The sequence below is a fragment of the Drosophila arizonae genome, chromosome 4, assembly GCF_054131065.1.
Source record: "Drosophila arizonae isolate 15081-1271.41 chromosome 4, UAZ_ARI_1.0, whole genome shotgun sequence".
Taxonomy (NCBI): Eukaryota; Metazoa; Arthropoda; class Insecta; order Diptera; family Drosophilidae; genus Drosophila; species Drosophila arizonae.
The window spans coordinates 21,260,481-21,286,437 of NC_142924.1; the positions used below are offsets into that span (position 1 = coordinate 21,260,481).

A 25,957-nucleotide genomic window follows, 5' to 3' on the forward strand; every position below is an offset into this window, starting at 1 on the left:
AATTGTCAACATTTGTTTTCTTACTTGTAATTAATTAATTTCGGTAAACTATATTTATTATGCACCATTTATTATATTCAATCAAGTAATCAGTATAATTATGATGTAATTATAATTAATTATTCATGTAGTTGTATGCGATTTGTGTATGTATATGCTTTTATCATATTTACGTGCTGTTCTTTCTATATGTGTATATATATATACTGTATGTGATCGATCATTGCCTGCGTACAGCTTAAATTAAGATATTACAAAATATACGTTAGGTTCATTAAATATGTAGGCAATTAAGGAAGTTGGCGTTTCAAGGGGCCGGGAGTGGGGTGGTGTAGGCGGTTTAAGCGCCAGGGACGTTAACGGATAATAACTACATCGCAGAGATTGGCAGATTCATTCAGTCAAGCCTTTGTAAAAATATGATGCTTGAACTACTTTAACCTGCGAGAACAATTTCTTATTTCAAAAACGTTTCCATTTATATATATATATATATGAGACATTTGCATGTGTGTGCGCTTAGGGGTGTATGCCTGTTTGTGTGGGTGTGTATGTGTAGGTGCCAATAGCTGCAGAGCATCCAGGACAGTCAGGTCCATGAGACACTTCCTCACTCATCAATTTTTACTACAAGTCGAGTCTTACAAAAACGTCACATTGTTTCTTTTGTTGTATACGAGTGTGTGTGTGTGTGCATGCGAGTGTGTGTGCGTGTGTGACTGGATGCCTATTTTTGGTTGATTTGTTGTGTTTCGATTTCGTTGCGTAAAGAGAAATTTAATCACTGTACAATAGAGCGACGGGGAACACTTTCGCCTAGCCAGGAGCAGACCTATGGGCCACACAAATATTTACGCTTCTGGTCATCCATATAATCGCGCGTAGACATTTGGATGGCTTGCTGCAGCATCTCGTTCTCATTGATGCCTGCAAGGAGTCAAAAGTAAGTAATCGCTATAAATTACAATTAGCAATCGCTGCACCGACCGTCGTTGGCATAGGAAGCCTCTAGCAGCTCCTGATAAAAGCTCGAGTAGCTCTGCTTGGGTGGCGACTTGGTTTCCACGCGTTTGGGCGGTGACTGCGACGACTGCTTGGAAGTGCATGGCTGTTGCTCTGCTTCCGGAGTGCGTTCCCTAGCCACTGCTGGAGCAGCATCACGTTTCGGACTCTTACGCTGTGGCGTTTCATGTACATGTGTTTCCAAACTACACGAATATATCAATGTGAGAGCAGTTGAGGGAGAGATGAGGTGGTAGTTGTCTCTTACCTATTGCCTGGCTCGCGCACTTCATGGCGGCGTTTCTTGCTGTTGCGCAGGTTGTTGCTGCGACGCGGTGTTTTGGACAGTTTATTGGAGCGCTGCGATACGGCTGTGTTGGGCGAGGCATTGCCGCCACAGTGACCCACGGAGCTGGTGCTGCTCATATCAGTTGCGTCACTCTCGTAGCCGCCCAGTTCATTTACTTCGGGCGGCAGCTTGTGTGCGTATTGTGTTTTAGGCGAGAGTGTATAAACGGTGGCCGGGCCGTCGCCGATGCTGGAGCTGGTAATTGGGGCTGCTGTGTTGCTGTTGTTGTTACTACTGCCACCGCCACCGCCGCTGCCGCCACCATCACTCGAGTACTTGGAGGGCGAGGCGTCTGAGTCGGTGAGTGCCTCGGCCGAAGTCACAGTTGAAGATGTTGCCGAGCCGGCGGCTGTATTGTTGCTGCGCGAACGCTGCATATTATCACGGCACCATTGCAAATAAGACTCACGAGCGATTTGCTCCTCGATGGCCTCGTTGGTGGCTTCCCAGTCTGTTGTCTTCAGCTTGTCCTCAAACATTGTCTATGCAAGCAGAATAGAAATATTATGGGTACTTAATTATTCATAGACGCAGTGGACACTGACCTGTTCAATTTCCAGCTGTTCGCTTAGGCGCACTGCCTCCTTGGTCTGAAACTCAGGCTTGTAACCAGCCAAGCCCAAGCCGACGCCCACGGTGGCATTATAGGGATCCAGTATAGCATTATAGTGGGAGCCTCGTTGATAGGACAAACGCAACGGCGGATAGCCAGCTTGTGATTGCTCTGAATTGAAGATGTTAATTGGGGCTGCAATTATCGAAAAGTGCGTTAGAATAGTATGTCTATTCAAATATTAACTTCTATGGTCAATCTGATAAAGTTATAATAGAAGGCGAATATATTATATATTATATTAGTATTATGAAGCATGATGGTGATATTATAATCGTAGATTAGACAAATATTAGTAAGCTGCTTGCCTTCAGGTCATAGCTATTGTGTTTTCATTTATAATTAAACATGTTAAATACCCTTATCCCAATCCCCCATCCACAGTCTTGACGACAAAGGCCTAAAGCATGGATAACATCCTTAAAGCAGTCTAAAATGCTAACCATAGGGGTATATGATTGGGTCAGCTTATCTAATAATATTCTGTATAACACCTGGTATGATAATCACTCCCTAGAATAATTAACACGTTTTAGTTCATGCGCCGCCGACTGCGCAATTTGTGGGAAAATCATTGCTGATAATTTAGAAATGAGAACACGTGATTTGTTTACTCACTCGACTGATAACAGAAGACTTCGACGGTGCGACTGTAGATCTCTGATATGGCCTGAATCTCGATGTGATTGCCGTGTGCATCGCGGGCGCGCTTGCGTTGAATATACCCATTGATGTCCTCGGTGACAAACTGGCCAAAGTATTCGCGATTCTCATGCTATAAACAAAAATACAGACGAAATATTAAGAAAAAGATTTCGTGTATAGAATATTTAAATATATTACTATATAGTCCATTGTGTGCTGCCGTATGACATCGTGCATTCCCTCATCTCCGTAAATCTGCAGAGAGATGGAGCGAAACAGGCAGGCCCCGTCTTCTTCCACTGCCCTCAGTTCGTAGCCGCGCTTCTCCATGCATTTGGCAAACTCTTCGTCGCGCCGTTTCCACTCCTCTACCGAAATGGTGCGCTCCTTCGGCTGCAAGTGCTCGTCGCCGCTATTGTAACCGGAGAATGTATCTTCGACGGCCTTCAGCATATTGGCTGCAGCAGCAGCCGGTGAAATCTGAGTTTGTGCGTTCGGCACATTGGCACAGCCCAAGCCCAGATGCTCTGGTGATTTGCGACCCACAGCTGTGGTATTGCTGCTGTTGACCGTTCCGGCAGCCACGGCAGCTCCGACTACTGAAAGTGGACTGCTGCATTTGTTGCTGACGCCTGCAACTCCGCCACCAACTACAGTTGCATGATTTAGATTCAGCTTCTCACGGTCCAAACGATCACGTTTGTGATGGTGTGCATGGCCTTCATGGTGTTCGCGACGCTTCGAGCGGGAACTGTAATGCAAAAGAGATGGATAGAGATTAAATAAAGTTGAGTAACACATCTCATTGAGAATGATATAGCCAAACATACAAAATGATTTGATTTAAATAATGAATTTGGTTCGCTGCATTAAATAGAATCTTCATTAAATATATACAAGATTTGGCTTTACAAATTTCAATAAATCAGTATATATAATATATATATACAATAGTTATAAAGTTAAATATATATATAACTTAATTAAACAGCAATTTCAAGAAAAAGTAAATGAAGGTGATTTTGTATTGTATTAAATTATTGATATTAATATATCAACGTATTTATGCTGTCTCCTATTTTCTTCTATATCGTATATCTCATTAGTTCCACAGATCAAGAGGTATGCTCAAAGAAGCGAGTCAGTGAATATTAACCCCATCAAGACTTACCTTTTGTGTGGACTGCAGCGGTGTGTGCGTGTCAGTTCGTCGTAGACTTCGCCGCGTCGTTGTGGACTCTGCGGGCATTAATAAATTCAAATGTTAAATAATGTGGTTATAGGTAACAAGACAACACACACATACCTGGCCATGCCCATCGATGACAACATTGCGATGCGATTGATTGACAACCGATTGTTCGACGACCACTACCTGCCCAGAGACGTGAGCCTCGGTGGCATCCCCATCGACAACGCGCTTGCCACTCGGCGCACTGACTGGCTTGATGGTCATGCTTTGACTTTAGCTGCTACTGCGGCAGCGGCTGGGGCTATTGTCTGTGAACTACCACGCAATACTTTAACGAGCAGCTCCAAACGAAGTCTTCGAATGTGAAAGCTTAACACATGTGTGAATGGCAAATTTGATTTAGCTGTTTGGCCAGCTCAGAATTCGATTTTCTTCTCCGTCTATATATAATATAGACATATATATTTATATTTATATAAACATATATATTTATACATATATATGAATATCTAGGTATAGGGCAACACTTTCACAGCAAGTTCTTTGTCCGTGTGGCAAAGGATTCCCTTGCTTTTGATGCACGCACTTGTTTAATTCTCTACTTTCTTTTTGTTTATATTATTTATTTTTGTTATTGTTGTTATGGTTGTGACTGCTGCTCTCAAAAAAGTTGATTTACTATTATATTTATACGCACAACTATGAAATCATATACATAGCCTGAGTAAATGGTGAAAATTTTGTGATTTTCATTTGATTGTGTGTGTATGTAAGTGCGTATGTGTAGTGTTTGCTCACAATCGCCTTTGTCTCTTGCACTGTTGCAGAGACGATTAATAAAATACGTCGCTTCGCCCAGTTGTATAATTACATACACTGCACTCCAGGGAAGAACACCAATTTCATAGTTTATAAAACTATTTGCACAAATTATTATTCTTTTTTTTTTTTTGGTTTTTTGTTTTGTTGTTAGAAACGTAAAAGCCAGGATAGTCTGTTCGATTTTTTATTTACACCAACTACGAACTTGTCAGATGCGCACGTTGTGCTTCTTCTTGCTTATTTGGTGTTTTTTAGGCATTTTTAATAAGTCAGCTTGTCACGACATACGGCGAACATCTGATGAATATCATATTGACCGCCAGTGTTGCCATACTAGCCTTATTCTGGTACATTTTTAGCTATAATAAATTACAACGTTCTGTTGATCATAAAAAGCTAATAGACAGTATTGACATATAAAAGAAAAAAAAAAAAAAAAACACTGTTACTCGATTAAAATTGAATGCGCTATTTCTATGTTAACAATTTAATGTTGGGCGAAGAACATTAACCTAAGGCAAATCATATTCTGAGCTGTATTTAATTAAAGAAATAAATTTAAACTGAGAATTTCATTGTACTGACTATATATATATAAACAAATATTTAAACAAATGTGCTTCCGTATATTTTTCTTCTAATAATAATTAGCAGAATATAAAATCCAAATAACAGTTGAGCTAATATTGTCTGCGTTAAATTTGCACATGATTTAAATTTATTGATTTAACATAGCGTGTTTTTTTTTTTTTTTTTTTTTTTAAATATATATCGAGCATTTTTACTAAATTGCCTTTAATTAAAAAGAGCGTTATTATATTGATTTGCACATATGTATATATATTTTTGATAAGTTTAGAATAACAGAGCTTTCAACATTTGATTTAAGAAGGACAAAAAATGTTAGTTAACATATTGACCATTCCAAACATTGGCGCCCCATCCATTTCCATAATAACCCCATGCCGGTCTGGCTCCTATCCATTGATCCTGTGTTCCCCACCAGTAAGGATATTGTCCAATACCGTAACGTGGGCCACCTCGCACCGCGAACTTTCCAGCTTTAATATGAGCTCTTCCTGATTCAACGGATCTTTGACCCCTTTCAATAACTTTACCAATAAGTCCTGGTAAAACTGGCTGGGTATCTATTAAACTAGACCCAAACACATCTGTCTTACTTCGGGCGTCATCATTAACTTTTGTAGTAGATCCAGATTGACTATTTTCGATATTGGTGTCTCTGGAAATTACCGTTACAACGGGCTCGACTGATGCGGTAGTTTTCTTAGTTGTTGTTGTTTTCGACGTTGAAAAGGAGCCAGACTTAATGTTTCCGGAGGTAGTCTCTCCTAAAATCACTTTCACGACGGGATCAACTAATGTGCCAGTTTTTTTAGTAGTCGTAGTAATCGTTGTAGAAGAGTATCCAGACTGGCTGTTTCCAGAAATCACTTTCACGGCAGGCTTTGCTGACGAGCCAGAATTAGTAGTAGTAGTGGTGGTCTTCGTCTCAGAGGATCCAGATTGGCTGTTTCCGGAAACGACTTTTACGGCAGGCTCAACTGATGAAACAGTGTTCTTGGTGGTAGTGGTCGTGGTGGTCTTCGTCTCAGAGGACCCAGACTGACTTTTTCCGGAAACGACTTTCACGGCAGGTTTTGCTGAAGAGCCAGACTTAGTAGTGGTCGTCGTAGTCTTCGTTTCAGAGGATCCAGATTGGCTGTTTCCGGAAACGACTTTAACGGCAGGCTCAACTGATGGGCTAGTTTTCTTAGTGACAGTGATTGTGGTAGTCGTTGTCGAGGATCCAGATTGGCTGTTTCCGGAAACGACATTCACGGCAGGCTTCGCTGAAGAGCCAGACTTAGTAGTGGTCGTCGTAATCTTCGTTTCAGAGGACCCAGATTGGCTGTTTCCGGAAACGACTTTAACGGCAGGCTTTGCTGAAGAGCCAGACTTAGTTGTGGTCGTGGTGGTCTTCGTCTCAGAGGATCCAGATTGGCTGTTTCCGGAAACGACATTCACGGCAGGTTCAACTGATGGGCCAGTTTTCTTAATGACAGTGGTTGTGGTAGTCGTTGTCGAGGATCCAGACTGGTTGTTTCCGGAAACGACATTCACGGCAGGCTTTGCTGAAGATCCAGACTTAGTAGTGGTAGTGGTGGTCTTCGTCTCAGAGGATCCAAATTGGTTGTAACCGGAAACGACTTTCACGGCAGGCTTCGCTGATGAGTCAGACTTAGTTGTGGTCGTGGTGGTCTTCGTCTCAGAGGATCCAGATTGGCTGTTTCCGGAAACGACATTCACGGCAGGTTCAACTGATGGGCCAGTTTTCTTAGTGACAGTGGATGTGGTAATCGTTGTCGAGGATCCAGATTGGCTGTTTCCAGAAGTCTTTTTCACGACAGGCTTCGCTGAAGAGCCAGACTTAGTAGTGGTAGTGGTGGTCTTCGTCTCAGAGGATCCAGATTGGTTGTTTCCGGAAACGACTTTCACGGCAGGCTTTGCTGAAGAGCCAGACTTAGTAGTGGTAGTGGTGGTCTTCGTCTCAGAGGATCCAGATTGGTTGTTTCCGGAAACGACTTTAACGGCAGGCTTCGCTGATGACCCAGACTTAGTAGTGGTCGTCGTAGTCTTCGTCTCAGAGGATCCAGATTGGTTGTTTCCGGAAACGACTATCGCGGCAGGCTTCGCTGATGACCCAGACTTAGTAGTGGTCGTCGTAGTCTTCGTCTCAGAGGATCCAGATTGACTGTTTCCAGAAGTCTCTTTCACGGCAGGTTCAACTGATGGGCCGGTTTTCTTAATGACAGTGGTTGTGGTAGTCGTTGTCGAGGATCCAGTCTGGCTGTTTCCGGAAACGACATTCACGGCAGGTTCAACTGATGGGCTAGTTTTCTTAGTGACAGTGGTTGTGGTAGTCGTTGTCGAGGATCCAGATTGGATGTTTCCGGAAACGACATTCACGGCAGGCTTCGCTGATGAGCCAGACTTAGTAGTGGTCGTCGTAGTCTTCGTCTCAGAGGATCCAGATTGGTTGTTGCCGGAAACGACTTTCACGGCAGGCTTCGCTGATGACCCAGACTTAGTAGTGGTCGTCGTAGTCTTCGTCTCAGAGGATCCAGATTGACTGTTTCCGGAAACGACTTTCACGGCAGGTTCAACTGATGGGCCAGTTTTCTTAGTGACAGTGGATGTGGTAATCGTTGTCGAGGATCCAGATTGGCTGTTTCCAGAATTCTTTTTCACGACAGGCTTCGCTGAAGAGCCAGACTTAGTAGTGGTAGTGGTGGTCTTCGTCTCAGAGGATCCAGATTGGCTGTTTCCGGAAACGACATTCCCGGCAGGCTTCGCTGAAGAGCCAGACTTAGTAGCGGTCGTCGTAGTCTTCGTCTCAGAGGATTCAGATTGGCTGTTTCCGGAATCAACTTTTACGGCAGGCTTTGCTGAAGAGCCAGACTTAGTAGTGGTCGTCGCAGTCTTCGTCTCAGAGGATCCAGATTGGCTGATTTCGGAAACGACATTCACGGCAGGCTTCGCTGATGAGCCAGACTTAGTAGTGGTAGTGGTGGTCTTCGTCTCAGAGGATTCAGATTGGCTGTTTCCGGAATCAACTTTTACGGCAGGCTTTGCTGAAGACCCAGACTTAGTAGTGGTAGTGGTGGTCTTCGTCTCAGAGGATCCAAATTGGTTGTAACCGGAAACGACTTTCACGGCAGGCTTCGCTGATGACCCAGACTTAGTAGTGGTCGTCGTAGTCTTCGTCTCAGAGGACCCAAATTGGTTGTTTTCGGAAACGACTATCACGGCAGGCTTCGCTGATGAGCCAGACTTTGTAGTGGTCGTGGTGGTCTTTGTCTCAGAGGATCCAGATTGGCTGTTTCCGGAAACGACATTCACGGCAGGCTCAACTGATGAAACAGTTTTCTTGGTGGTAGTGGTCGTGGTGGTCTTTGTCTTAGAGGATTCAGATTGGCTGTTTCCGGAATCAACTTTTACGGCAGGCTTTGCTGAAGACCCAGACTTAGTAGTGGTAGTGGTGGTCTTCGTCTCAGAGGATCCAAATTGGTTGTAACCGGAAACGACTTTCACGGCAGGCTTCGCTGATGAGTCAGACTTAGTTGTGGTCGTGGTGGTCTTCGTCTCAGAGGATCCAGATTGGCTGTTTCCGGAAACGACTTTCACGGCCGGTTCAACTGATGGGCCAGTTTTCTTAGTGACAGTGGTTGTGGTAGTCGTTGTCGAGGATCCAGATTGGCTGTTTCCGGAAACGACATTCACGGCAGGCTTCGCTGATGACCCAGACTTAGTAGTGGTCGTCGTAGTCTTCGTCTCAGAGGATCCAGATTGGTTGTTTCCGGAAACGACTATCGCGGCAGGCTTCGCTGATGACCCAGACTTAGTAGTGGTCGTCGTAGTCTTCGTCTCAGAGGATCCAGATTGACTGTTTCCAGAAGTCTCTTTCACGGCAGGTTCAACTGATGGGCCGGTTTTCTTAATGACAGTGGTTGTGGTAGTCGTTGTCGAGGATCCAGTCTGGCTGTTTCCGGAAACGACATTCACGGCAGGTTCAACTGATGGGCTAGTTTTCTTAGTGACAGTGGTTGTGGTAGTCGTTGTCGAGGATCCAGATTGGATGTTTCCGGAAACGACATTCACGGCAGGCTTCGCTGATGAGCCAGACTTAGTAGTGGTCGTCGTAGTCTTCGTCTCAGAGGATCCAGATTGGCTGTTTCCAGAAGTCTCTTTCACGGCAGGTTCAACTGATGGGCCGGTTTTCTTAATGACAGTGGTTGTGGTAGTCTTTGTCGAGGATCCAGATTGGCTGTTTCCGGAAACGACATTCACGGCAGGCTTCGCTGAAGAGCCAGACTTAGTAGTGGTAGTGGTGGTCTTCGTCTCAGAGGATCCAGATTGGTTGTTTCCGGAAACGACTTTCACGGCAGGCTTTGCTGAAGAGCCAGACTTAGTAGTGGTAGTGGTGGTCTTCGTCTCAGAGGATCCAGATTGGTTGTTTCCGGAAACGACTTTAACGGCAGGCTTCGCTGATGAGCCAGACTTAGTAGTGGTCGTCGTAGTCTTCGTCACAGAGGATCCAGATTGGCTGTTTCCAGAAGTCTCTTTCACGGCAGGTTCAACTGATGGGCCGGTTTTCTTAATGACAGTGGTTGTGGTAGTCGTTGTCGAGGATCCAGATTGGCTGTTTCCGGAAACGACATTCACGGCAGGCTTCGCTGAAGAGCCAGACTTAGTAGTGGTAGTGGTGGTCTTCGTCTCAGAGGATCCAGATTGGTTGTTTCCGGAAACGACATTCACGGCAGGCTTTGCTGAAGAGCCAGACTTAGTAGTGGTAGTGGTGGTCTTCGTCTCAGAGGATCCAGATTGGTTGTTTCCGGTAACGACATTCACGGCAGGCTTTGCTGAAGAGCCAGACTTAGTAGTGGTAGTGGTGGTCTTCGTCTCAGAGGATCCAGATTGGCTGTTTCCAGAAGTCTCTTTCACGGCAGGTTCAACTGATGGGCCGGTTTTCTTAATGACAGTGGTTGTGGTAGTCGTTGTCGAGGATCCAGTCTGGCTGTTTCCGGAAACGACATTCACGGCAGGTTCAACTGATGGGCTAGTTTTCTTAGTGACAGTGGTTGTGGTAGTCGTTGTCGAGGATCCAGATTGGCTGTTTCCGGAAACGACATTCACGGCAGGCTTCGCTGAAGAGCCAGACTTAGTAGTGGTAGTGGTGGTCTTCGTCTCAGAGGATCCAGATTGGTTGTTTCCGGAAACGACTTTCACGGCAGGCATTGCTGAAGAGCCAGACTTAGTAGTGGTAGTGGTGGTCTTCGTCTCAGAGGATCCAGATTGGTTGTTTCCGGAAACGACTTTCACGGCAGGCTTTGCTGATGACCCAGACTTAGTAGTGGTTGTGCTGGTCTTCGTCTCAGAGGATCCAGATTGGCTGATTCCGGAAACGACATTCACGGCAGGTTCAACTGATGGGCCGGTTTTCTTAATGACAGTGGTTGTGGTAGTCGTTGTCGAGGATCCAGTCTGGCTGTTTCCGGAAACGACATTCACGGCAGGTTCAACTGATGGGCTAGTTTTCTTAGTGACAGTGGTTGTGGTAGTCGTTGTCGAGGATCCAGATTGGCTGTTTCCGGAAACGACATTCACGGCAGGCTTCGCTGATGAGCCAGACTTAGTAGTGGTCGTCGTAGTCTTCGTCTCAGAGGATCCAGATTGGCTGTTTCCAGAAGTCTCTTTCACGGCAGGTTCAACTGATGGGCCGGTTTTCTTAATGACAGTGGTTGTGGTAGATTGGCTGTTTCCGGAAACGACATTCACGGTAGGTTTCGCTGATGAGCCAGACTTAGTAGTGGTCGTCGTAGTCTTCGTCTCAGAAGACCCAGATTGGCTGATTCCGGAAACGACATTCACGGCAGGCTTCGCTGATGAGCCAGACTTAGTAGTGGTCGTCGTAGTCTTCGTCACAGAGGATCCAGATTGGCTGTTTCCAGAAGTCTCTTTCACGGCAGGTTCAACTGATGGGCCGGTTTTCTTAATGACAGTGGTTGTGGTAGTCGTTGTCGAGGATCCAGATTGGCTGTTTCCGGAAACGACATTCACGGCAGGCTTCGCTGAAGAGCCAGACTTAGTAGTGGTAGTGGTGGTCTTCGTCTCAGAGGATCCAGATTGGTTGTTTCCGGAAACGACATTCACGGCAGGCTTTGCTGAAGAGCCAGACTTAGTAGTGGTAGTGGTGGTCTTCGTCTCAGAGGATCCAGATTGGTTGTTTCCGGAAACGACTTTCACGGCAGGCTTCGCTGATGACCCAGACTTAGTAGTGGTCGTGCTGGTCTTCGTCTCAGAGGACCCAGATTGGCTGATTCCGGAAACGACATTCACGGCAGGCTTCGCTGATGAGCCAGACTTAGTAGTGGTCGTCGTAGTCTTCGTTTCAGAGGATCCAGATTGGCTGTTTCCGGAAACGACTTTCACGGCAGGTTCAACTGATGGGCCAGTTATCTTAATGACAGTAGTTGTGGTAGTCGTTGTCGAGGATCCAGATTGGCTGTTTCCGGAAACGACATTCACGGTAGGCTTCGCTGATGACCCAGACTTAGTAGTGGTCGTGCTGGTCTTCGTCTCAGAGGACCCAGATTGGCTGTTTCCGGAAACGACATTCACGGCAGGCTTCGCTGATGAGCCAGACTTAGTAGTGGTCGTCGTAGTCTTCGTCTCAGAGGATCCAGATTGGCTGATTCCTGAAACGACATTCACGGCAGGCTTCGCTGATGAGCCAGACTTAGTAGTGGTCGTCGTAGTCTTCGTTTCAGAGGATCCAGATTGGCTGTTTCCGGAAACGACTTTCACGGCAGGTTCAACTGATGGGCCAGTTTTCTTAATGACAGTAGTTGTGGTAGTCGTTGTCGAGGATCCAGATTGGCTGTTTCCGGAAACGACTTTCACGGCAGGTTCAACTGATGGGCCAGTTTTCTTAATGACAGTAGTTGTGGTAGTCGTTGTCGAGGATCCAGTCTGGTTGTTTCCGGAAACGACTTTCACGGCAGGTTTCGCTGATGATTCAGACTTAGTAGTGGTCGTCGTAGTTTTCGTCTCAGAGGACTCAGATTGGCTGTTTCCGGAATCAACTTTTACGACAGGCTTTGCTGTAGAGCCAGACTTAGTAGTGGTGGTGGCGATCTTCGTCTCAGAGGATCCAGATTGGTTGTTTCCGGAAACGACATTCACGGCAGGCTTCGCTGATGAGCCAAACATAGTAGTGGTGGTGGCGATCTTCGTCTCAGAGGATCCAGATTGGTTGTTTCCGGAAACGACATTCACGGCAGGCTTCGCTGATGAGCCAAACTTAGTAGTGGTCGTGGTGGTCTTCGTTTCAGAGGATCCAGATTGGCTGTTTCCGGAAACGACTTTCACGGCAGGTTCAACTGATGGGCCAGTTTTCTTAATGACAGTAGTTGTGGTAGTCGTTGTCGAGGATCCAGATTGGCTGTTTCCGGAAACGACATTCTCGGCAGGCTTCGCTGATGAGTCAGACTTAGTTGTGGTCGTGGTGGTCTTCGTTTCAGAGGATCCAGATTGGCTGTTTCCGGAAACGACTTTCACGGCAGGTTCAACTGATGGGCCAGTTTTCTTAATGACAGTAGTTGTGGTAGTCGTTGTCGAGGATCCAGTCTGGTTGTTTCCGGAAACGACTTTCACGGCAGGTTTCGCTGATGATTCAGACTTAGTAGTGGTCGTCGTAGTTTTCGTCTCAGAGGACTCAGATTGGCTGTTTCCGGAATCAACTTTTACGACAGGCTTTGCTGAAGAGCCAGACTTAGTAGTGGTGGTGGCGATCTTCGTCTCAGAGGATCCAGATTGGTTGTTTCCGGAAACGACATTCACGGCAGGCTTCGCTGATGAGCCAAACTTAGTAGTGGTGGTGGCGATCTTCGTCTCAGAGGATCCAGATTGGTTGTTTCCGGAAACGACATTCACGGCAGGCTTCGCTGATGAGCCAAACTTAGTAGTGGTCGTGGTGGTCTTCGTCTCAGAGGATCCAGGCTTCGCTGATGAGCCAGACTTAGTAGTGGTAGTGATGGTCTTCGTCTCAGAGGATCCAGATTGGCCGATCCCGGAAACGACATTCACGGTAGGCTTCGCTGATGACTTAGTAGTGGTCGTCGTAGTCTTCGTCTCAGAGGATCCTGATTGGCTGTTTCCAGAAGTCTCTTTCACGGCAGGTTCAACTGATGGGCCGGTTTTCTTAATGACAGTAGTTGTGGTAGTCGTTGTCGAGGATCCAGTCTGGTTGTTTCCGGAAACGACTTTCACGGCAGGTTTCGCTGTTGACCCAGACTTAGTAGTGGTCGTCGTAGTTTTCGTCTCAGAGGACTCAGATTGGCTGTTTCCGGAATCAACTTTTACGACAGGCTTTGCTGAAGAGCCAGACTTAGTTGTGGTGGTGGCGATCTTCGTCTCAGAGGATCCAGATTGGTTGTTTCCGGAAACGACATTCACGGCAGGCTTCGCTGATGAGCCAGACTTAGTAGTGGTCGTCGCAGTTTTCGTCTCAGAGGATCCAGATTGGCTGTTTCCGGAAACGACTTTCACGGCAGGTTCAACTGATGGGCCAGTTTTCTTGGTGACAGTGGATGTGGTAGTCGTTGTCGAGGATCCAGTCTGGTTGTTTCCGGAAACGACATTCACGGCAGGCTTCGCTGATGAGCCAGAATTAGTAGTGGTCGTCGTAGTCTTCGTCTCAGAAGACCCAGATTGGCTGTTTCCGGAAACGACTTTCACGGCAGGCTCAACTGATGAAACGGTTTTCTTGGTGGTAGTGGTCGTGGTGGTCTTCGTCTCAGAGGATCCAGATTGGCTGTTTCCGGAATCAACTTTTACGGCAGGCTTTGCTAAAGAGCCAGACTTAGTAGTGGTCGTGGTGGTCTTCGTCTCAGAGGATCTAGATTGCCTGTTTCCGGAAACGACATTAACGGCAGGCTGAACTGATGAAACAGTTTTCTTGGTGGTAGTGGTCGTGGTGGTCTTCGTCTCAGAGGATCCAGATTGGCTGTTTCCGGAATCAACTTTTACGGCAGGCTTTGCTAAAGAGCCAGACTTAGTAGTGGTCGTGGTGGTCTTCGTCTCAGAGGATCCAGATTGGCTGTTTCCGGAAACGACATTCACGGCAGGCTTCGCTGATGAGCCAGACTTAGTAGTGGTCGTCGTAGTCTTCGTCTCAGAGGATCCAGATTGGCTGTTTCCGGAAACGACGTTCACGACAGGTTCAGCTGATAAGCTAGTTTTATTAGTGACAGTGGTTGTGGTAGTCTTCGTGTCAGAGGATCCAGACTGGTTGTTTCCGGAAACGACTGTTAAGGTAGGATTCTCTGAAGAGCCAGATTGAGTCGTTGTAGTGGTGGTCTTCGTTTCAGAGGATCCAGATTGGTTGTTTCCGGAAACGACTTTCACGGCAGGTTCAACTGTGTTAATAGTTGTGGTTACTTTCACGACAGGATCGATTATTGAACGAGTTTTCTTATAGGTGTTTGTAGTTTTAGTTGAAGTGGGTCCTGATTTGATTATTTCGGTATTCGTCTCTGCGGAAATCACTTTCACGGCAGGTTCAACTAAAGAGGTCGTTTGCTTAGAGCTGGTCGTAGTCGTAGATGATCTAGACTGGGTGTTTCCGGTATTAGTGACTTCGGAAACCACCTTTGCGATGGTATCGCCACTCCGCTCCGCAGTTCTATGATTATGCGGAATAGTACTTCTTATATCGTTAATGATCGAATCAAATTGAATTGCATTCTGTTGTACAGACTCTTCGCCTGTTGAAGTTATCTGATTATTTGAGCAGTTTGCACGTTTATCGTTTTCCACAATCAATCTACCGAATAACCTATCCAAGAGCCATAACCGAATATCTTTCCGAATCTCCAATAGAGTTTGTCGAACACTTTCACAACACGGAACGTTAGCTGCTGCAGACTGTGGCTTCACTGCTTCGGCGCTTACTGCCGTCTCCGTTGGGATATGCGCACCGTATGCGAGTGCCACGCAGGCGCCCAAAAGGGCAATACAAAATATACGCATTGTCTACCAATAACTCAAACTCCCAACTTCATCTGTTGCCTTCTGTGGCAGCAGAGCTGCTTTTATACCTTCGCAGAAGATAGAAGTTTGTTGTCTTTTCTATAATTTAGGTATTTACTTTTCTGCAGTTAATCAAATTTCGCATTGTGCCAAAACATTTGGCAATTCTATTGTTCCACTAGCGATGTCGAGAAATAACTTGTTAATACTGAAGCTCATACTTTAGATAGAAAAGAACTAAACACCTGTATAAAATATTTGCTTAGAGCTTAGATTAAATAGACTGTCAGACTTTCTTGGGTGTACGATGTACGTAAATTAAATGTGTATTTTGGCCAAGACGTCAAATGTACTGCAATTACCAAATAACACGAGTATGATGAGCGTGTCTCCAAGACAAAGCCTTGTTTATTTGATTTGCCAATAACAGATTGAGAGTACTCAAAATTATGCCATATTCGTATTTATTCATTTTAAATTTATGTATACATAGATATATATATATATATAGAGTTTAAAAATATCCAAGAGTGATACATCTCATTCCGAATTAGTATTCATCCTTCTCAAATGGATGGTGTGGATGACCGTGTTGGCTGTAAAAATATGCACAATTTTCCATATTAGAAGTCAATTAATTATGAAATATATAGGAAAAGTAACAAAAGATTAAGACTGTTAACCAAACTAAGCGGAAAATAAACATGTTGTTAGTAAGGGAAACTCTAATATACAAACATTATCTACTATGTATTTCATTTGCTGTAGTGTAATTAATAGCATTCCAATCTAATAATACAAAATGGGATTGGAGTTCAACAAAAGCGCTTTAAAGCCTGGTAAACAAAATATTAAAATAAAAGAAAAAAAAATAACGAGAAAGTAAACACAAACAAATAGGCCGTAATAAAGGGTTTAAACATACGTATATGCCTCTCGAGTTGCCCAGTTGTTAGTTTTTGCCAGAAATATTTACTTAACTATTTGATTATGTGATTATTCATATTTCAGATATTCCTCTCATTTATATAGATTGAAAAACCCTTTGCGATTTGATTTAATATTCATCGCTAAATGGATAATGTTCATGATCGCCAGCATCCCTAAATAAGCAAGTCAAATGACAAATATTAAAATTAAACAAAGTTTTCTATAAATAAATAAACTAAAATATTATACATAGATGTGTGTAATGAAAAAAAAAAAAGAAATAAAAATAAACTAAAAGTAGTTCAGACTTAGCTGATCAATAGATCTTAGACCAAATTTCGTAGTCTTTTGAGATCTGAATGCGAATCTCAAATATAGTTGCTTTAACAGTTAATTTCGTAAGGTATTTATCCCAAAAGTACTGGTACTGGTATATCAATAAACATGTACCGAAATAACAGATTTTAAAAGTAATCATTAAAACTGACAGAGAGAAGCAGAAGTTTTTGTTAATACCACCGTAACGCTCTTTACGACCTATTTCTGCACCTTAATATTTAACTACTAAATAATTAGATTTAGCCATTTTTATGGGACATGTGAAATACTTACTTAAGCAGCGGTACCAGACGTCCATTGCACTCGAAGCTTTCAATTATTTCGATCTCTTGGGGCGTGAGTTCGAAATCAAATACTTTGAAATTGGACTCAATACGTTCCTTAGTCACCGACTTGGGTATAACAATGTGATTCCGTTGAATCTGATAGCGTATCAAAATCTGTCCGGGTGTCTTGTTTTTGGCAGCAGCAATTTCCTTGATCTAGAAGATTTTAGAAGTTGCTCCGTTAGTTGCCTTAGTTGAGTTATCAAAACCTATTTTACCTTTTTCTCTTCTAGAATAACCGGATCACCTTCCTTGGCCCATGGGCGATTTGGGCTGCCCAGTGGGCTGTATGCCGTAATGGTAATGTTCTTCTGTTTGCAGAATTCAGAAAGTTTCTTCTGCGTCAAATAGGGATGGCATTCGATCTGATTTGTAGCTGGGGGAATTTTGGCAACAGCCAAAACGCGTTCGATTTGATTTTTATTGAAATTGGATACGCCAATGGATTTAACTAGACCCTCCTCAACCAGCTTCTCCATGGCCTTCCAGGTGTCAACGTAATCGTCCGGCGAGTACAAAGTTTTGCCATTTGCATCAACTGGGAACAGTTCGGAGCCCTCCTTATAGCCCATGGGCCAGTGGATCAAGTACAGATCCAGATATTTAAGCTTCAACAGGTTCAAAGTATTCTGACAAGCAGCTTTGACCACATCTGGACGATGGAAGGTGTTCCACAACTTGCTTGTAATGAACAGATCCTCGCTGGAAGAATTATTGGGATAGGAGAAGTTTTAATATACGGCATACATACATAACGGCATACGTACCGCTTTACCACGCCTTCTTTGATCTTGGCCTCGATGCCAGCACCAACTTCAGCTTCATTTTGATAGACAAAGGCGCAATCAATGTGCCTATATCCAACATCAATGGCCGTCTTAACCGCCTCAGCCACTTGACCAGGAGGACTCTAAAAGCAAAACAAAGTTTGACACTTGAGTATGACCAATGGGCAAAAGATTAAGGGTGATTTACTAATTAATCTTTAAGATTACGTCTACAATATATACATTTTATGGGAGAATAAAACTTAGGTTATCTATGCCTTATCAGCATATATTTCAATTTTACATTATTAAAAAAAAATTATTTATATTAATACAAAATCAAAAGTACAATTAAATGTTAAGCTGGCTTTTTTGACTATTCGACCTCTAAGCAAATATAGTTATTAAGCTTTATATTAAGAGCGTTGAAGGGAGACTTAATGAAATGTGTAGATAAGCACATTTATCAGTTTTGGTTTCGTCTGGCGTCTACTGATTTATAAGTACACTTCAGTTGTACAACATAATTTATCAAATCGTGACGTCGCATTTTTGAAAACTTTCCATTAGTTATTTAATCAGACAAAAGGTCACCTTGGTGTAAGAGTGTGTAAATAAGTCAGTTCACATAGATGTCAGTAATAGAACATAGCTGGAGGTCTTATTATCGACTCTTATCGCATTTGTAATTCGCGCACACATCACACCCACACAAACATATGTATATACATAAGTACATATGTATGTATATCGCAGCCGGCAAATGCCGCTCCCGGCTAATTATCAAATGCAAGTTCTTTGCCTTCTCTTTCTAAATTTGCCAACACGCAAAAAAAAAAATGGAGGAAGTCGTGGGCCGATAGAACTTGCTATTGTTGGATATGCATCCATATTTAAGCAAGCTATAACTATAACTATAACTGTACTTAACTTACATTCCAGGTTCCAAGACCAAGTATGGGAATACTATGACCACTGTTCAGCTTAACGGTCGGCACTGTGCTAGCCATTGCGATTGGTTCCTGCTTAATTTGTTTTTATAAAGGATTGTATAAATATATTAATTAATATATATTTTCTGGTTACTTTAAATGTAAATGGTTCAAATAACACTGAGCACCATCACACAGCTGTTCGCCGCTTTTATATATGCTCATTGGCCGGCGGCCAAATGAAAGCTTTGCCAAGCTTACGAAAAGGTCTGCATTCAAATATACATCGATACCATTGTGTGATCTTTAAAAATATCGATATATATTGAATGAAAATGTAAATTTGAATTAAACTGTTATATTTGCAATTTTTGCAGATTTCTCAGTGCGTGTTTAATCATATATATTTCAGTTTATTTTGCTAAAACTTAATAAAGCAATTTGCTTACACACATACATTGCCCACATAGGTTCCAATTCCAGGAATGGATTTTTGATTCCCATCCGCGAAAATTGCCTTGGGCACATCTGCAACATCTTGACGCCTGATTTCAGATCTTTTTAAAACATTTTAAAATTATTTTAGTTAATTTAGTTTACGTTACCACATGAAGTATTCTGGGTTTGTATAGCTTCTTATTGCGATTTGAATTTGAGCTTGAGTTAATCGAATAGGATATCTTAAGCACTTGAGCATCACACAAATCAATTTAAAAGCTGACAAGTTTTCCCTACGCTCATATTTCAATGATCGATTAATGCCAAAATTTGCAGCGATTACTTAGGTTTATTAAATAAAAAAGAGCATTATGAAAATATATATTAAGGCAAAAAGAAGCATATTTAGAAAACCAAAAGAGACCTGCAATATATTTGTTTAAAAAATGTCATTGTTTCACAAAAAAACTTAATAGTCTAATTTAGTGCCTTTGGCCGAATATATCAATCAGACATAGGACGCCAGGTACAAGTATGATTTGTTGTATCCGAATTATACATTTCTGTTGTGGTTTTCCATTTGCTTTGCGGAATCCAGTTCGAACGGGTGATGAGGATGTCCATATGCAGCTTTCATGGTCATGAAGCGACCATTGCAATCGAGATCGTCAATTGCTTGTAAATCATCGTTATCCAAACCAAAGTCCCATATCTTCTTAAAGTTTTCGTACATGTGATGCTTGCTAATAGAGCGTGGTATAACAATAATGCCCGATTGAGTCTGATAGCGCAGCAGCACCTGCGCTGGGGTACGGTCATACTTTTCCGCGATCTCCAGGATCACAGGATGCTTCAGCAAGGGATAGGCACCCGGCTTCTCGTAGGGTGTGTGTGCCGATCCCAGTGAGCTGTAGGCAGTGACAGCAATGGCATTATCGTAGCAAAGTGTTATCAAAGACTTCTGACGTAGATACGGATGACATTCGATCTGTAGCACCACTGGCTTCAATTTGGCTACGCTCAATAGTCGATTAATCTGTTGCTCATTAAAATTAGAGACTCCAATGGCATGGCATAGGCCGGCCTCGACCAGGTTCTCCATGGCCTTCCACGTGTCAACGAAGTCAATATCCTCAAATACTGCCTTGCCCGTGTCCGGGCAAGTGGGATAAAGAACGTCACCGGATTTATATGCCATTGGCCAATGCATGAGATATAGATCAAGATAATCAACGCCAAGGTTACGTATACTTGTTTCACAAGCAGTCCGCACCAAATCTGGCCTGTGATGGGTATTCCAAAGTTTACTTGTAATGAAAAGCTGGTCACTGCGTGGATTTTAAATATGATTAAAATCTTATATAGATTTGTTTATAATATTGTTTGTCTCTACCGTGTTATGACTCCCTCTTTGAGCTTTTCGGTAATTGCTGCGCCAATTTGTGCCTCATTTCCGTAGATGTGGGCGCAGTCAAAGTGGCGATAACCAATATCAATAGCATCCTTCACCGCTTGTGTGATAACCTCAGGAGGGCTCTAAAACGGATTGAAGCAAAAAAGATAACTTTCATTATAAGTAAAAAAATTTGGTTCGACTAGCTCTCTCGCTCTCTCTCCCTCTCTTTCTCAATTTCAATAATTCTTGACAAAAAACAAAGCAGTTGATATCCATAAGTGTGAGACAGATGACCGCGCTTCTTTATTCTTTCTTATTTAAACTATTGCGCTCAAAATATGACTAAGCTCTTCGTATTCATATGCTAACATACATTGTACATACACGCAATATGCACCACAATTACACGCATACAATATTTTTGGTGCACGTTTTCACTTGCACTGCTCTGAAAGTTCTTCAAAGCTCTCTCTCACACCGACATCGGGAACCGCGCAGGCTGCGTTGCATTGCCTCGTATATTATGCGGCATTATTGTGATTATTCAATAGTACGATGGATGATACTTACACGCCATGTGCCCAAGCCGACCATTGGCATATTTTTGCCATTACTCAAAAGGAAATTCGGAGTGGACATTTCTATTCGAAAAACTGAAGATATTGAATTATTTCGAACCGTATATATGTACCGTTTACCGAAAGTAAACGCGAAGAGAAAACCCTATTAATTTTGCTACAAACTAATAAAAGTGACAGCTTATAAAAATACAAACAGGAAAACGAACATGCAGTGTTCAAATTTAGAAACGTTCTGGCAACCAAAGCTGTTTTTACAATCTTGACCTTCAGAATTTGGTAAAATGCTTGTCCTCCAATGAAAGAATATTTCTCTTTTAAAATGCGGTTATTTTTAAGAAAATATCAAATAATCCTCTTGTGCACACACTGGTCTTAAGCGATAGTTGTGACATATCGATAGCTATAATTTTGCATACCCACATAACACATCTCTGTTAAGTTTGCCGGCCATCTGTAAAAAATATCAACAAATCGCATTTTAATAATCCTGTTATTTATCATTGAAATATGTTTGGCTCTGCGAATAATTATCTCTCCGGGGTGTTGCGTGCTGCTGAGGATTATGATGGTGAGAACTTAGGCACCTTTTTATCGCTGCGCGACGTTCACGTTCAGAACCACAACTTGTACATATCCCAGCCCGAGAAGCTTGTGGAGCGCATGCTTAAGCCACCTTTGGATGAAGTGGTGGGCTCGCATCTAAAGGTGCTCTATTATCTATCACAAGAGCCGCCCAACTACATGGAAGCGTACAATCACCAGGCTGCTAGCTGCTCGGCTGTAGTTAAGCTATTGCAGCAAATGAAGGACGAGAACTGGTGCCTTCCTGTCATGTATCGCGTGTGCCTCGATCTGCGTTACCTGGCTCAGGCATGTGAAAAACATTGCAGAGGCTTTACGCCGGGCCACATACTGGAGAAGGCCGCTGACTGCATGATGGCTTGTTTCCGCGTATGCGCAGCTGATGGACGCGCTTCAGAAGAGGATACCAAACGGCTGGGCATGATGAATCTGGTGAATCAACTCTTCAAGATTTATTTCCGCATAAATAAGTTGCATCTGTGCAAGCCGCTTATCCGTGCAATTGATAACTGCTCGTTTAAGGACAGCTTCCCACTGCCGGAGCAGATCACATATAAATATTTTGTCGGACGGCGCGCCATGTTTGATTCCAACTATCGGATGGCTGTAGAGGATTTATCGTATGCATTCACCCACTGCCCAGATCGATTCAAAAGCAACAAACGGTTGATTCTCATATACCTGGTGCCGGTAAAAATGTTGCTTGGATATCTACCACGAAAATCCATGCTGGAACGGTACGACTTGTTGCTATTTCACGATTTGGCGCTTGCCCTAAAAGCCGGAAACGTAAAGAAATTCGATGAGATCGTCCATGAGCATGAGCTTGTGCTGATTCGCAGCGGAATTTATCTGCTTGTCGAGAAACTTAAGTTTATTGTGTATCGTAATCTGTTTAAAAAAGTGTTCGCCATCCGGAAGACACATCAATTGGATATGGGTGATTTCTTATCGGCACTGCAATTTGTGGGTGTAACTGATGTGTCCTTGGATGAGACGCACTGCATTATTGCAAATCTCATATACGAAGGCAAAATTAAAGGTTACATATCCCATGCGCACAACAAATTGGTTGTTTCCAAGCAAAATCCGTTCCCGTCATTAATTTCAACATAGACTTGTGGCACTTTAATAAAAGAAGCTGAAGTTATTTAAAACTATTTACACATTGAAAAGTTCTTTGATATTAACCCGCCGATTAGTATTAATGGAATATTAAACAACAAAAGTTATAGTACAGTGTGTATCGATATGTGCCGCACAGTGAGGGCTGCTAAAGTTATTTGTATATCGATATTACAAATGTCAGTATTCCGACCGCATGTACACACACTAACGCAAAATCATATGCACACGTATTAGTCTGTATATATTTCCAATAGCTCAGCTGCAATCAGTTTTCGGTGTGCTCTCGTAAATAATACAAATTAAATAGAATAATAGCAAATTTTGGTAAATGGCAGATTAAGTATAAATTATAGCAGTTCGCTATGAAATTTTTTCACTTTACATTGATTTAATTTGCATTACTCGACCGGCTCTACAGAACCTACTTGCAATTGCAAAATCAATATTACTAATTTGCTTTGTATTTTTTCTAATAGTTGAAATGACATAACAAAAATTCATTTGAAATTGTATACGCATAGAAATTAACAAGTTCTCGTTGTTGTTATTGCTGTTGCCGTAATTCTAGCGTACCTGGTACCTACATACCTCTAGGAAATTACGAAAAACGAAAGAGGCTAAACCTTCGTAATGGCAGCCCCGGTAATTGTGGAGGCCACGGTCAAGCAGACGGCGACGGTAAGTGCGAAAGAGCAAGATTTCGATTTGGTTTCTAATTTCCAGTCACCTGAATACTTGTATATATGTATATGCAGCTCATATTCATGCACGGCTTGGGCGACACTGGGTATGTATGGCCGATGATTGCCTTGGGCTATGTTTATTTCTTTGTTTGATTGTAGACATGGCTGGAGCAGCGCTTTGGCTGCAGTGCGACCACCCTTCATGAAGGTCATCTGTCCAACGGCACCGACACAGCCTGTGTCGCTGAATGCCGGGTTCCGTATGCCGTCGTGGTTCGATTTGAAGACCCTGGATATCGGTGGGCCAGAGGATGAGCCGGGTATACGCGCTGCTCGCGATGATATCCATGGCATGATCAATAAGGAGGTTAGCGCTGGCATACCAGCCAATCGCATCGTGCTTGGCGGCTTCTCACAAGGCGGCGCCTTGGCTCTTTACTCGGCACTGACCTACGAACAGCCATTGGCTGGCGTAGTGGCTCTGTCATGTTGGCTGCCACTGCACAAGCAGTTTCCCGATGCCAAAGTGAGCAGCGACGATGTACCCATATTCCAGGCACATGGTGACTACGATCCCGTGGTACCATATAAATTTGGACAGCTGAGCGCCAGTTTGTTGAAGTCCTTCATGAAGAATGTCACATTTAAGACCTACAGTGGACTCTCGCACTCGTCCTCTGACGAGGAGATGAACGACGTGAAGGTGAGTGAGCAAAATGCTGAACTGAATTTATTGATGAATTGACAATCTTATCGTTAAAGAATTTCATTACACTCTCCTTGCTCTTCTCTCTTGCAGGACATAATCAGTAAATGGGTAAAATAAAATTTCCATTTAGCACTTTAAGCACTCTTAGCGCGTCTCTTCCTCGCTCGTCTACTGCATTCCAGGAAAGAAAATTGCAAACACAACAATAACAATAACTAAAAGTAAAACTAATTTAACAAAAAAAAAAATTAATTTGGGCCAAACATATTACATTTTAAACACAAAACAACCGCAGTAAGCAAGCCTCCAAAACATGGAAACACACAATCTGATGTGGCTTGAGTTGATTTTTGTTCTTTTCTAAGACAAATTGAGAAACTAGAGAAACACAATCAATAACCTATATGCTTCGTAATAACACCCTGTAAAACTGAACAATAGAGCGAGATATATCAGCGATCAGAGTATTTTAATATACTCTCTATTTTAAAGAAGTGAAATTGTTTCATAAATTCAGTTAAATTTGAGAAAAAAAATAATTGATAACAACCAATAAAAAGCTACTTAATCCATTAAAACAAAAAAAGCAAAATAATTTGAATTAAAATTATTAAATAAATTATTCAAAATAATTGAAAACTAGAAAAACATAATAAAATTTAATTTCAATTCAGTTATACAGTGACTCCTTTTTCAGAATTTTCTACAGATCTAGAATTATTACTATTAAATTCTTAACATTTTAACATTTCACTTTTTTTAAAACATGAATTCAATTTTGCTTATCTTTTACTTTTCTTTTCTATTTCTATTTTATACAGCAACAATCACAGATACATCATCTGTAGTTGAATTTAGTTAAATTTGCTTTATAATAGTTTGTGCATTAGTTTTTCGGTGGCTTTTAATTTATGGAATATGTCAAATAAATTAATTTTGATAATTTCTTTTAATGCTTTTATTTCATATATTTGATTTTGATTGTAGATCTATTTCTTTAGTCGCCAGCAAATACCGTTACAATTTATAAACACTATATCTTTCTCTTATAATCCCATAGAGCTTTTCGCCTTACTCACTCATCTCTCATCTATCTATATTTGCAGACTCATTGGGAGGGCCAGAGCATGGCAAGAAAGGCGCAATGCTGCCAGATATCATAGTAGCTATGCGAATTGTATGTAGTTGCAGTTCCTTCCACAGTCCCTAGTCAAGAAACACGCCGAGCAGATGTCTGAGATTTTTGATGTATTTTAGATATTATTTTGTACATACGTATTATGTAGACTTTAGGCATATTAAATAGCTATTGGAAGTCTCCACTTGGTGGATGGATGTAAAGCAGATTCGCTAAAGCGAATTCAACCAATAAAGTTTTGTGACCGACTAGCTTGAAAAAGTCCTTAAAAACTGGAAATGGGATAACATGGACCAAACTTGATTAGATCATTTGATCTAATCAATATAATTTAAATAAGTCGCGTTATTATAATAAGTCACAATAGCGAATTTCATAATCGATATATCCGATAACAGCGCGATGGCTTATGAACGTTCAAGCCACTTTCACCATGCATATCGAATATGTTATCGAAATATCGGCGCAAAATTTCAATACATACAATACGTTTTTTGCGCAATACTTGTTGCACGAAAATCAGCTGATGAACTGAATATAAAAATAAAAACTGAAATATGTGAAAGCTGAGCTACTGATTTCGACCCATACCAATTTGTTGATAATACTTAATTTAATGCATGGCAACCTAAAACCGGCAAATTTAAATAAATTGCTGGATTTTGAGTAAAGTAAACAAACGACGAACTGTGCCCCTTCATACAAACACATACAAACGCTTATACAGATGTGCACACGCAAACACGACTCACACACCAACACATGCACACCACAGCCAAATAACGTTCACGA

General features: G+C 42.4%; 6 protein-coding genes across 13 annotated transcripts; 2 read left to right on the forward strand and 4 right to left on the reverse strand.

The window, feature by feature from the left end:
* Positions 1–49: 49 nt before the first annotated feature.
* On the reverse strand, positions 50–4,895 carry Duba (Deubiquitinating enzyme A). Its single transcript, XM_018006445.2, has 8 exons — positions 3,916–4,895; positions 3,781–3,848; positions 2,808–3,360; positions 2,583–2,739; positions 1,897–2,099; positions 1,271–1,833; positions 988–1,208; positions 50–927 (listed from the first exon to the last, which is right to left on the reverse strand). The coding sequence occupies exons 1-8, from the start codon at positions 4,063–4,065 to the stop codon at positions 833–835; spliced, it is 2,010 nt and encodes a 669-aa protein (XP_017861934.1). The 5' UTR covers positions 4,066–4,895; the 3' UTR covers positions 50–832.
* Positions 4,896–5,434: 539 nt separating this feature from the next.
* Positions 5,435–15,265, reverse strand: Muc68Ca (Mucin 68Ca). The gene has a single exon (XM_089468212.1). It carries the CDS (start codon positions 15,214–15,216, stop codon positions 5,527–5,529), a length of 9,690 nt encoding a protein of 3,229 aa, XP_089324338.1. The 5' UTR covers positions 15,217–15,265; the 3' UTR covers positions 5,435–5,526.
* A 398-nt stretch (positions 15,266–15,663) lies between these two features.
* On the reverse strand, positions 15,664–18,733 carry Akr1B (Aldo-keto reductase 1B). Of its 3 annotated transcripts, none has more exons than XR_016269970.1 (6): positions 18,514–18,733; positions 17,579–17,721; positions 17,030–17,513; positions 16,759–16,967; positions 16,198–16,319; positions 15,664–15,812 (listed from the first exon to the last, which is right to left on the reverse strand). XR_016269970.1 is itself a non-coding variant. In XM_018006463.2 (5 exons), exons 1-5 carry the CDS (start codon positions 18,586–18,588, stop codon positions 15,767–15,769), a joined length of 957 nt encoding a protein of 318 aa, XP_017861952.1. In that variant the 5' UTR covers positions 18,589–18,732; the 3' UTR covers positions 15,664–15,766. The 3 variants fall into 3 exon arrangements, 1 of the variants encoding a protein (XP_017861952.1); XR_001915808.2 differs by having other exon boundaries at positions 16,142–16,319; XM_018006463.2 differs by lacking the exon at positions 16,198–16,319 and having other exon boundaries at positions 18,514–18,732.
* Positions 18,734–19,352: 619 nt separating this feature from the next.
* On the reverse strand, positions 19,353–21,161 carry LOC108613175 (aldo-keto reductase 1B). Its single transcript, XM_018006461.2, has 3 exons — positions 20,915–21,161; positions 20,342–20,484; positions 19,353–20,276 (listed from the first exon to the last, which is right to left on the reverse strand). The coding sequence occupies exons 1-3, from the start codon at positions 20,981–20,983 to the stop codon at positions 19,502–19,504; spliced, it is 987 nt and encodes a 328-aa protein (XP_017861950.1). The 5' UTR covers positions 20,984–21,161; the 3' UTR covers positions 19,353–19,501.
* Positions 21,162–21,283: 122 nt separating this feature from the next.
* On the forward strand, positions 21,284–22,667 carry PCID2 (PCI domain-containing protein 2). The gene has a single exon (XM_018006460.2). The coding sequence runs from the start codon at positions 21,433–21,435 to the stop codon at positions 22,621–22,623; it is 1,191 nt and encodes a 396-aa protein (XP_017861949.1). The 5' UTR covers positions 21,284–21,432; the 3' UTR covers positions 22,624–22,667.
* Positions 22,668–22,798: 131 nt separating this feature from the next.
* Positions 22,799–25,416, forward strand: Apt1 (Acyl-protein thioesterase 1). 6 transcript variants are annotated; one of them, XM_089468236.1, is made up of 6 exons: positions 22,799–22,959; positions 23,204–23,313; positions 23,391–23,422; positions 23,478–24,021; positions 24,081–24,135; positions 25,134–25,416. In XM_089468236.1, exons 2-5 carry the CDS (start codon positions 23,266–23,268, stop codon positions 24,129–24,131), a joined length of 675 nt encoding a protein of 224 aa, XP_089324362.1. In that variant the 5' UTR covers positions 22,799–22,959; positions 23,204–23,265; the 3' UTR covers positions 24,132–24,135; positions 25,134–25,416. The 6 variants fall into 6 exon arrangements, with proteins under 6 accessions (XP_089324362.1, XP_017861955.1, XP_089324363.1 ...); XM_018006466.2 differs by having other exon boundaries at positions 24,118–24,135; XM_089468237.1 differs by lacking the exon at positions 25,134–25,416 and adding an exon at positions 24,849–24,970.
* The last annotated feature ends 541 nt before the right edge of the window (positions 25,417–25,957 follow it).

Coding starts and splice junctions, on each gene's coding strand:
- PCID2 (XM_018006460.2), top strand. CDS start 21,433: ATGTTTGGCTCTGCGAATAATTATCTCTCCGGGGTGTTGCGTGCTGCT.
- Muc68Ca (XM_089468212.1), bottom strand. CDS start 15,216: ATGCGTATATTTTGTATTGCCCTTTTGGGCGCCTGCGTGGCACTCGCA.
- LOC108613175 (XM_018006461.2), bottom strand. CDS start 20,983: ATGTCCACTCCGAATTTCCTTTTGAGTAATGGCAAAAATATGCCAATG. Junction 20,485..20,914: donor TCGGCTTGGGCACATGGCGT/GTAAGTATCATC, acceptor AATCCGTTTTAG/AGCCCTCCTGAGGTTATCAC. Junction 20,277..20,341: donor AAAGAGGGAGTCATAACACG/GTAGAGACAAAC, acceptor AAATCCACGCAG/TGACCAGCTTTTCATTACAA.
- Duba (XM_018006445.2), bottom strand. CDS start 4,065: ATGACCATCAAGCCAGTCAGTGCGCCGAGTGGCAAGCGCGTTGTCGAT. Junction 2,740..2,807: donor AGCACACAATGGACTATATA/GTAATATATTTA, acceptor TTTTGTTTATAG/CATGAGAATCGCGAATACTT. Junction 2,100..2,582: donor AGTCTTCTGTTATCAGTCGA/GTGAGTAAACAA, acceptor CGATAATTGCAG/CCCCAATTAACATCTTCAAT.
- Akr1B (XM_018006463.2), bottom strand. CDS start 18,588: ATGGCTAGCACAGTGCCGACCGTTAAGCTGAACAGTGGTCATAGTATT. Junction 17,722..18,513: donor TTGGTCTTGGAACCTGGAAT/GTAAGTTAAGTA, acceptor TTTTGCTTTTAG/AGTCCTCCTGGTCAAGTGGC. Junction 17,514..17,578: donor AAAGAAGGCGTGGTAAAGCG/GTACGTATGCCG, acceptor TAATTCTTCCAG/CGAGGATCTGTTCATTACAA.
- Apt1 (XM_018006466.2), top strand. CDS start 23,266: ATGGCAGCCCCGGTAATTGTGGAGGCCACGGTCAAGCAGACGGCGACG. Junction 23,314..23,390: donor CGGTCAAGCAGACGGCGACG/GTAAGTGCGAAA, acceptor ATGTATATGCAG/CTCATATTCATGCACGGCTT. Junction 23,423..23,477: donor CACGGCTTGGGCGACACTGG/GTATGTATGGCC, acceptor GTTTGATTGTAG/ACATGGCTGGAGCAGCGCTT.